This window comes from Mobula birostris, chromosome 25 (genome assembly GCF_030028105.1).
Source record: "Mobula birostris isolate sMobBir1 chromosome 25, sMobBir1.hap1, whole genome shotgun sequence".
NCBI lineage: Eukaryota > Metazoa > Chordata > Chondrichthyes > Myliobatiformes > Myliobatidae > Mobula > Mobula birostris.
Genome location: NC_092394.1, coordinates 53859916 through 53870180, shown reverse-complemented (window position 1 = coordinate 53870180; position 10265 = coordinate 53859916). Strand labels below are relative to the sequence as shown.

At 47.3% G+C, this 10265-nt stretch overlaps 1 protein-coding gene across 2 annotated transcripts in view; it reads left to right on the top strand.

Annotated features, from left to right (window-relative positions):
• Positions 1-449: 449 nt before the first annotated feature.
• The window catches only part of LOC140187804 (phosphorylase b kinase gamma catalytic chain, skeletal muscle/heart isoform-like), a 79826-nt gene continuing 70010 nt past the window's right edge, over positions 450-10265 (top strand). Inside the window, exons 1-2 of one of the 2 annotated variants that reach the window (XM_072243570.1) lie at positions 450-662; positions 8184-8338. In XM_072243570.1, the coding sequence (XP_072099671.1) occupies positions 8256-8338 (83 nt within the window). In that variant the 5' untranslated portion in view covers positions 450-662; positions 8184-8255. Of the gene's footprint in view, positions 749-8183; positions 8339-10265 lie in introns of both variants that reach the window. The other variant, XM_072243571.1, reaches the window with a different exon arrangement.

The window sequence follows — 10265 nt, the reverse complement described above, 5'->3', positions numbered from 1 at the left end:
ATCCTGATAAGACATGCTCTCTAACCCAGGCAGCAACTTGGTAAATCCCTTCACCTTCTACAAAGTTTCTACATCCAAAGCTTCTCTTGATCTCAATCCTTGGATAAATGATGACCAACAGACGCTAAGCCTGATGTATTTGCTCTTTAACCAACCTGATTCAACACCATCCACAGATCCACAGCGATTTGTCTTACTGATACGCACTGTAACTTGGTGTTGCTGGATATTATTTGTTCTTTCCCCCTCACAAACTTCACTGGAAAACATGTTGAAGTTTTGATATTCACCTCCCCGTGCCCCATATCAAGCCCAAATCCAGCCCTTCACCCTGTTTATCCAACATTCGGTAAGAGGTGAACATTCCGCTCCCCAGAGGGCCATTCAGCCCCTCGGCTTCCTAGTGCCCCCACACTGCTGTATTTGGGAGTTTACCGCCGACTTGTGAATGGGTGTCCGGGGTTGGAGACTGGGGCCAGGGGCCTCGGGGAGGCGGTACCAGAAAGTTCCGGGCCGGGGAGCCGGCGCGCTGCAGGGACCGGTGAGCCGGAGCCGGAGCCGGAGGAGCGGGCGGGGTCGAGCCTGCTGAGCTGGCGAATGAAACCCGGCACCGACTGGTGGCGGTCGCGCCTCCCTCGGGCTTCAGTCGGAGTGCGACAACGGTGAGTGCGAGGCAGCAACAGGCCCAGCCTTCGAGGCTCAGCGGGAGCAGCAGCGCGGACTCGGGCCTCGTCCGGAGGGCGGCCAGGTCTGGTTCGGAGTGCCGCGGGGGGACTGGGGAGGTCGAGCGAGGGGAGGGCCGGGGCCGGGGGAGGGGGTAGCGGGAGAATACCACGGCCCAGGCGCCGACGGCCGACTGTGGAGTGTGCACCCGGTGGCGCGGCCCTTGTCCCCGCTGCTTTGGCTGTGAATGGTGGCCTGCCACCCCGGAGAGATGCTCGCCCTCTCCCCTTGCGACTGACACCGCTGGAAATGGCTCCCGCAGCCCCTCAGTCCGGGAGGGAGGTGACCGCAGCTGGGCTCACTGCGGGCTCCGCGTACAGGTTTGCTCCTCATGCTGTGGAGTCACAGAAACAGGTCTTTCGGCCCATCTAGTCCGTTCCGAGCCACTTAAACTGCCTGCACCCGGACCACGGCCCTCCATATGTACCGTTCCGAACTTGCCTTAGACATTGAAATCGAGCTCGCTTGCACCACTTTTTTTTAAATTTCAAAATATACTTTATTCAAAAATAAATATATACAATAAACCATTCAATAACTTTTCATCCTTTACATACGTTTCCATTATACTCAGTACATATCCGTATTAATAGCCACCCATGTGGCACTCCAGTAGTTCAGCTTAGCATCTCATTGTTGAGGGGTATACTCCCCGACCCCTCCCACTCCCACGGGTGGAGAAACCTATACTGTGGTCCTTCCCCACCGGGCCCTTGCGGTGGCTGCACCCAGTTTCAGTGCGTCCCTCAGCACGTACTCCTGCAGCCGAGAATGTGCCAGTCGGCAGCATTCTCCCACGGACATCTCCATGTGCTGGTAGATCATCAAGTTTTGGGCCGACCAAGGAGCGCCTTTCACCGAGTTGATGATCTGCCAGCAGCACCGGATGTTGGTCTCCGTGTGCGTCCCCGGGAACAGCCCGTAGATCAGAGAGTCCTCTGTTACGCAGCTGCTGGGGATAAAAGGTGACACTAGCCCGTCCATCCTCCTCCACACCCTCTTTGCGAACTGGCAGTGTGCAAAGAGGTGGGTCATAGACTCCTCCTCACTGCAGTCCTCCCGTGGGCAGTGGGGTGCGGAGACGACGTTCCGGGCGTACAGGAGGGCTCTGACTGGGAGGGCCCCTCTCACCGCCAGCCAGGCGAGGTCTTGGTGCCTGCCACTTGTGTTGGCAGCTCGTTCCCACACTCTCATGACCCTCTGAGAGAAAAAGTTTCCCTCATGTTCCCCTTAAACTTTTCACCCTTCACCTTTAACCTGTGACCTATAGTTGTCCCATCCAACTTCAGTGGAAAATGCCTGCTTACATTTACTCTATCTACGGCCCTCATAATTTTGTATAACTCTATCAAATCTTCCCTCAATCTTCTGCATTCTAAAGAATTAAATCCTAACCTATTCAATCTTCCCTTATAACTCAGGTCCTCCAAACCCAGCACATCCTTGTAATTTTTTCCTGAAATCTCTCAACCTTATTTACATATTTCCTGTATGTAGGTGACCAAAACTGCACACAATACTCTAAATTAGGCTCACCAACATTTTATACAACTTCAACATAACAACCCATCTCCTGTACTCAGTAAGTTACTTTATGTTGGCAATTGTGCCAAAAGTTTCATTATGACTCTATCAACCTGTGACACCAATTTCAATGAATTAGGGACTTGTAGGTAGAAGTTTTTTTTTCCCCTTCCCCATAGTTTATTGTTTCTTCTTGCTCAGTTAGAATAGTAGAGATGCCGGGAAGGATAGTTGAATGCTTCTGTTGTGGGATATGGAAAGGCCTGATGACTACACTTGCAAGGAGTGCATCCAGCTGCAGCTTCTAGAATTCCATGTTAAGGAGCTGGAGCTGCAACCTTATCAACTCTGGATCATTTGGGAGGCTGAGGGGTGATAGATAGCATGTATAGAGATCAGATCACAAATGAAAAAATCTGCAGATGCTGGAAATCCGAGCAACACACACACAATGCTGGAGGAACTCAGCAGGCCAGGCAGCATCTATGGAACAAAGTACAGTCGACGTTTCGGACCACAGACGTACAGACGTTGCAGTCAACTGTACTTTTTCCCACAGATGCTGCCTGGCCTGCTGAGTTCCTCCAGCAATTTGTGTGTGTGTAGCACATATAGAGAGGTAGTTACACTTGAGGTCTGGAACACAGGAGACTGGATGACAGTCAGGAAGGGGAAAGGTGTTAAACAGCCAGTGTAGAGTACCCCTCTGGCCATCCCCCTCAACAGCGGGTATATCGCTTTGAATACTGTCGTGGGGATGACCTAGCAGAGGAAAGTCACAGCGGTCAGGTCTCTGGCACTAGGTTTGGCTCAGTGATCCAGATGGGAAGGGGGGGGGGTAGAAGAGGCAAGCTTTGGTGATAGAACATTCCTTAGGGGAACAGAAAGAGAAGTTCTGTGGATGAGAACGAGATTCCGGATGGTATGTTGCCTCCTGGGTGCCAGGGTCTGGGACATCTCAGTTCGAGTCCTCAGCAATCTCAAGTGGGAGGGTGAGTAGCCAGAGGTCATGGTCCATGTAGGTACTAATGACATAGGTAGGATGAGTGATGCCATTCTGCAAAGTGACTTCAGGGAGTTAAGTGTACGACCTCCAGGGTTGTGATCTCAGAAAGAGGGAAAAAGACAGAAAAAAAAATTAGGGATGGGGTAAGAAGGGGAGGAAGGGCATTAACAGAAGTTAGAGAAATCTCTCTTTCCCTCTCATAATAACTCCTTGCCTGTTCTCCATCTTCCTCTGGTGCTCCCCTCCCCCTTGCTTTCTTCCAAGACCTTCAGTCCCATGATCCTCCCCCTTCTCCAGCCTTGTATCCCTTTTGCCAATCAACTTCCCAGCTCTTGGCTTCATCCCTCCCCCTCCTGTCTTCTCCTATCATTTTGGGTCTCCCCCTCCCCCTCCCACTTTTAAATCTGTAACTATCTCTTTTTTCCATTAGTCCTGACGAAGGGTCTCGACTGGAAACATTGACTGTCCTTCTTCCAATAGATGCTGCCTGGCCTGCTGCGTTCCACCAGCATTTTGTGTATGTTGCTTGAATTTCCAGCATCTGCAGATTTTCTCGTGTTTAGGAATAAGTGAGTTGCTATGGAGTATAAGAAATGCAAGAGAACACAAAAAAGAAGGCATGAGGTTACCTTAGCAGACAAGATGAAGGAGAATCCTAAGAGAATCTACAGATATGTTAAAAGCAAAAGGATTGCTAGGGACAAACTTGTTCCACTGGAAGATCAGAATGGTAATCCATGTGATGGGGAGATTTTAAATTAATTTTTTACATCTGTATTTACTCAGGAGACAGACACAGAGTGTATAGAAGTGAGGCAAAACTGCATCAACTTCATGAACTTTCTACAGATAACAGAGGAAGATGTGTTTACTGTCTTGAGGCAAATTAGAGTAGATAAATCCCCAGAGCCTGACAAGGTTTTCCCGTGGACACTATGGGAGGCAAGTGCAGAAATTGCTGGGGCCCTGGCAGAGATATTTTCATCATCCTTAGCAACAGGTGAGGTACCAGAGGATTGGAGGATAGCCAATGTTATTCCACTGTTTAAGAACGGCTCTAAAAGTAAACCAGGAAATTACAGGCTGGTGAGCCTGACATCATTGGGAGAGTTATTGGAAGGTATACTAAAGGACCAAATATATGAGTATTTGGATAGATATGTACTGATTAGTAAGCATGGCTTCATGCGTGGTAGGTCGTGGCTAAGCAATCTAATAGAGTTTTCGGGGAAGTTACCAAGAAAGTTCATGAAGGCAAGACTGGATGTTCTTTATATGGATTTTAGCAAGGTATTTGAGAAGGTCCTGCATGGGAGGTTGGTCAAGAAGGTTAAGTTGCTTGGCATTCAAGATGAGGTAGTAAATTGGTTGAGACATTGACTTTGTGGGAGAAACCAGGGAGTGGTAGCAGAGTGTTGCCTCTCTGACTGGAGGCCTGTGACTAGTGGTGAGCTGCAGGGATCAACGCTGGGTCCGTTGTTGTTTGTCATCTATAATAATGTGGTTAACTGGATCAGCAAATTTGCGATGACACCAAGATTGGGGTTGCAGTGGATAGTGCAGAAGATTATCAAAGCTTGTAGCATGATTTGGACCAGCTGGAAAAATGGCAGGTGAAATTTAATGCAGACAAGTGTGAGGTGTTGCACTTCAGTAAGACCAACCAGGGTAGATCTTGCACGATGACCAGTAGGGCATTGAGGAGTGCGGTAGAACAAAGGAATGTAGGAATACAAGTCCACAATTCATTGAAAGTGGTGTCACACGTATACAGGGTCGTAAAGAAAGATATTGGCATATTGACTTTCATAAATCAAATTATTGAGTACAGGATATGGGATGTTCTGTTGAAATTATGTGAGACATTGGTGAGGCCTAATTTGGAGTGTTGTGTGCAGTTTTGTTCACATACTGCAGGAAAGATGTGAATAAGGTTGAAAAAGTACAGAGGATGTTGCTGGGTCTGGAGGAACTGATTTATAAGGAAAGACTGAATAGGTTAGGTCTTTATTCCTTGGAACATCAAAGATTGAGAGGAGATTTGATAGAGGTATACAGAATTATGAGGGGTATGGATAGGGTAAATACAAGCAGGCTTTTTCTACTGAGGTTGGGTGGAACTACAACTAGAGACCATGGGTTAAGAGTGAAAATAGAAAAGTTTAAGGGCAACATGAAGGGAAACTTCTTCCCTCAGAGGGTCATGAGAATGGAATGAGCTGCCAGCACAAGTGATGCATACAAGCTTGATTTCAAGTCTTAAGAGAAGTTTGGGTGGGTACATGGATGGGAGGGGTATGGAGGACTCTGGTCCAGGAGTGCAGGTTGATGGGAGTAGGCAGTGTAAATGGGTTGGCATGGACTGGATGGGTGGAAAGGCCTGTTTCTGTGCTGTACTTTTCTATGATTCTGTGACTCTGTGCCCCTTCCTTTGACTCTCACAATCACCCCCCCTTTTATGTACTAGTCTCTACATTCTTTTAAAACATTTATCTTCATACATACCTTTAGAAGCAGTCCCATTTAGCTTGCATTCTTTTCTTCTATGATATTCTCATTCTTTCCATCACGTGGCCAAGTGGTTAAGGCATTCATCTAATGATCTGAAGGTCGCTAGTTCGAGCTTCAGCTGTGGCAGCGTGTTTGTGTCCTTGAGCAAGGCACTTAATCACACATTGCTCTGGTGTCTGTGCGGGGAGTGGCGCCCCACACAGACTTCCAATTTGCGCCTTGTAAGGCATGAAAATGCCTGACGCAGGCCTCCCGTGGTCTGAGTCGACGTTCCCACCCCCCCACCCTCCTTCCATCAAACCTATCACTTGGTAAACATTTCATCCCTACCCATTTTGCTGATGTCTAGCTGCTTCAACAAATCTTAGAAATACAGTTGCAGGGAAAGCACGACAGCATACCTACTCCCTCAAGGAGTCTACGGAGATTTGGCATGTCATTGAAAACCTTGGCAAGCTTCGATGGCTGTGTGATGGAAAGTGTGCTGACTGGCTGCATCACGGCCTGGTATGGGAACACCAATGCCTTTGAGCGGAAAATCTGACAAAAGGTAGTGGATCTGTCCAATACATCACAGGTAAAACTCTCCCAACCACTGGGCACATCTACATGAAACGTAGCTGTAGAAAAGCAGCATCCATCATCAAAGATCCTCACCACCCAGGCTGTGCTCTTTTCTTGCTGCTGCCATCAGGTAGAAGGTACAGGAGCCTCAGAACTCACGCCACCAGGCTCAAGAACAGTTACTACCCCTCAACCATCAGGCTCTTGAACAAAAGGGGACAAATACACTCATTTAAGGACTCTGTTAGATGGTTATTTCATGCTTGTTATTTATTGCTACTTACTCATATCTGTATTTGCACAGTTTGTTTACAGTTACTGTTCTATAGATTTGCTAAGTATGCCCACAGAAAAAGTATCTCAGGGCTGTATGTGGTGACATGTATGCTCTCAGATAATAAATTTTGCTTTGAATTTTTGAACTTTGAAATGACCTAAACCAAACTAGGGAATCAGGTTGTGGCTGAGCTCTCTATTGAAACAGTTTCAGGATTTCAATGCTGCGTAGCTGAGTGTGAACTGTAATCACTTCGACAGTGCACATAGGCAGAGCCAGTGCTGAGTGGTCTGGGCAAATGGTACGGCAGCTTGGCACTAAGACCCCACTTGGAGTACTGTGCTCAGTCTGGTCGCCTCACTACAGGAAGGATGTGGAAACTATAGAAAGGGTGCAGAGGAGATTTACAAGGATGTTGCCTGGACTGGGGAGCATGCCTTATGAGAATAGGTTGAGTGAACTCTGCCTTTTCTCCTTGGAGCAGCAGAGGATGAGTGGTGACCTGATAGAGGTGTGTAAGATGATGAGAGGCATTGATCGTGTGGATAGTCAGAGGCTTTTCCCCAGGGCTGAAGTGGCTAACACGAGAGGGTACAGTTTTAAGGTGCTTGGAAGTAGATACAGAGGAGATGTCAGGGGTTTTTTACACAGAGTGGTGAGTGCGTGGAATGGGCTGCCGGCGACTGTGGTGAAGGCAGATACAATAGGGTCTTTTAAGAGACTCTTAGATAGGTACATGGAGCTCAGAAAAATAGAGGGCTCTGCGTAACCCTAGGTAATTTCTAAAGTAAGTACATGTTTGGCACAGCCTGTATTGTGCTGTAGATTTTCTATGTTTCTAAGATGTTGAGCACGATGAACATGGGCCATTGTGAGGAACTGGCGGTGGTTGCTGCATGTCCAGGTGTACCTCCCAAATCACCTAGTCTCTCTGATCTCCCCTGGCTAGAGATTTCTCCGTGGTACCAAGCTCAGCTGCGTCCTCAAACACATCCCTGTGTCATTTGTAGGATCCTCCTCTGCATTACCACACTCCTTCGGTAGAGATAAGGTGGACCGGGAGGACCTGCTCTGACTGAGTCCTCCCCCTCCCCATTCACCCCCCCATCAACACCAGCTTGGTGTGCTCTACTAATTTGAATTCCAGACTTCAAGTATGGAGACAGGGATGATAAAGTCATGGAGGGTAGGGTCTAAAAACTTTAAACATTTTCGAATGGGGCACAGGCTCTGTTGTATCTGTTCTGCCAGGACTTTAGTTCCTGTTCAGGTATGGTTCCCAGGAAACGCAAGACACTGCAGATACTGGAATCCAGAGCCACAACCAATCTGCTGGAGGAGCTCAGTGGTCGAGCTGCATCTATGGGGGAAAATGAATTTTCAGGGTTTTGGGTTGAGAACCCACATTCGGCTCCATCTCTGCCCCATTCCTCAGACTTCCTCGGTCCACCTATCACCTGCTGCCCCTGTCTCACCCCTCCTCTTCCTCACTTCCCTTCCCTCTCCACCTTGTTCCTTGGTAAACTTGTGATAGATGCATGTGTAGCTGGAGCTCTGTACTGTATTTTATTTTGATAGTTAACTGGTGCTACAATAAGACTGTCACGACCGCTGATCACTGGAGGGTAGCTCAGCCACACACAGCCCATCATGACTCGTGAAGAAGAGATGCCAGACTGGGAAGGAGCCCAGGAGTTTTACAGCAAATATGATCCAAAGGAAGTCCTTGGCCGGTAAAGTTCTAATTCAGATGTTTTATAACTTTGCAGTATATAATTATTAAAAAATATTTTAATCAAAGTACTCATGGCAAAAACCAGCTCTATAGTTCTTTCTGTTCTTTGTGTGCACCCTCTCTGTATTGAACTGTGATTAAATAGTTTATCTAAAAAAGCTACTCAAAATGGTAGACTAATAAAGCCAAAAGTTAATCTTTTTAACCAATAAATGAAAACATGATTTAAATGTGACTTTGTATAAAGCTTTTCAACGTTTGTTTCCAACATATTAGCAGAATAGAATAAAAACATGGGATTAGAGGAGATAAAGCAGTACAACACATGAATAGGGCTTTGAGCCCGTGGGATAGTATGAACCTAAGGGACAGATAACAGGTACTGAGAAATATCCCACATTCCCACCAACTCCCACCCCATTCACAAACTCATTGCATTGTAAAATATCCCATATTCCCACCCCATTCAAAAACTCAAGCATGAGGAATTCTGCAGATGCTGGAAATTCAAGCAACACACATCAAAGTTGCTGGTGAGCGCAGCAGGCCAGGCAGCATCCCTAGGAAGAGGTACAGTCGACGTTTCAGGCCAAGACGTCGACTGTACCGCTTCCTAGGGATGCCGCCTGGCCTGCTGCGTTCACCAGCAACTTTGATGTGTCCATTCAAAAACTCATTGCATTGTAAAATATCCCACATTCCCACCCCGTTCAGTACAAGATTGCACCACTGCTCAGTACAGGAGGACATGGCTTTAAAGTAAGGGGTGGGAAGTTCAAGGGGGATATTAGAGGAAGGTTTTTTACTCAGAGAGTGGTTGGTGTGTGGAATGCACTGCCTGAGTCAGTGGTGGAGGCAGATACGCTAGTGAAGTTTAAGGGACTACTAGACAGGTATTTGGAGGAATCTAAGGTGGGGGTTTATCAGACATCCCACCCTGCAAAAACTCATTTCAGGGAGGTAGCACCATCAATTTGCGGGAGACTCCCGGAACTTCCGGGAGAGGTGGGATGTCTGCAATAGAGTAGCTCCTTAGCAGCTAGCCAGCTAGTTTAAATAATGTTAGCTATGCTAATGAATGAATGACACCTGTTAAATTCACCTCAACATGTCTTTTACAGTCTTAACCCACCATGGGCAATAGAAAAGTCACTGTTGCAAACAGTGCAGCGAGCAACACTGTCATTATTTTTGACCCCTATTAGGCAGGGGTACACTTTAGTGTAGTCTGGGGTGACGTACATTTTATATTTTCTTCTTTTGGAACACTCTGCCATGGCGCTCTTGCGCGCTCTCTCTCGTTCGCTCTCAAAAAAATCAATTTCTGGGATATCGTATATAATTTGTGGGCATCAGGGAGCCACTATCAATATGCAGGAAACTCCCGGAACTTCTGGGAGAGGTGGGATGTCTGGGTTACATGGGAGGCAGGGTTTAAGGGTCAGCACAACATTGTGGGCTGAAGGGCTGTACTATTCTATGTTCTATGTTCACAAACTCCACCACTCATCGACAGTAGGGGCAAATTACAATGGCCATTGACAGACACACCTGCACATTTCTGTGATGTGGGAGGAAACCAGGGCACCTGGGGAAACCCGGGCACATGTGTCACAGGAAGAGCCTGCAAACCCCACATAAAGGGTTGGGATCAAACCTGTGTCCCCGGAACAGCACTGTTGGCTGCCATTTGATTTGTCGTATAAGTTTGGCCCAGTGGCATGTGTGGATTGGCCTTGGAAAGCTCCTTTGGCAAATCAATTTCCCGTGTTAATACCTGAGGTCAGTCTGGTTATTTTATTGCTATACTTTCCTAGAACAGGTTAGTGCAACCAAGTAGTTTGACAGGCAGATTCAAAAATGGTTAAGTGTCAGCTAGTTTTCTGTTGGAAATTGAGTTACAGAAAGACTAGGCTGGTAGAAGA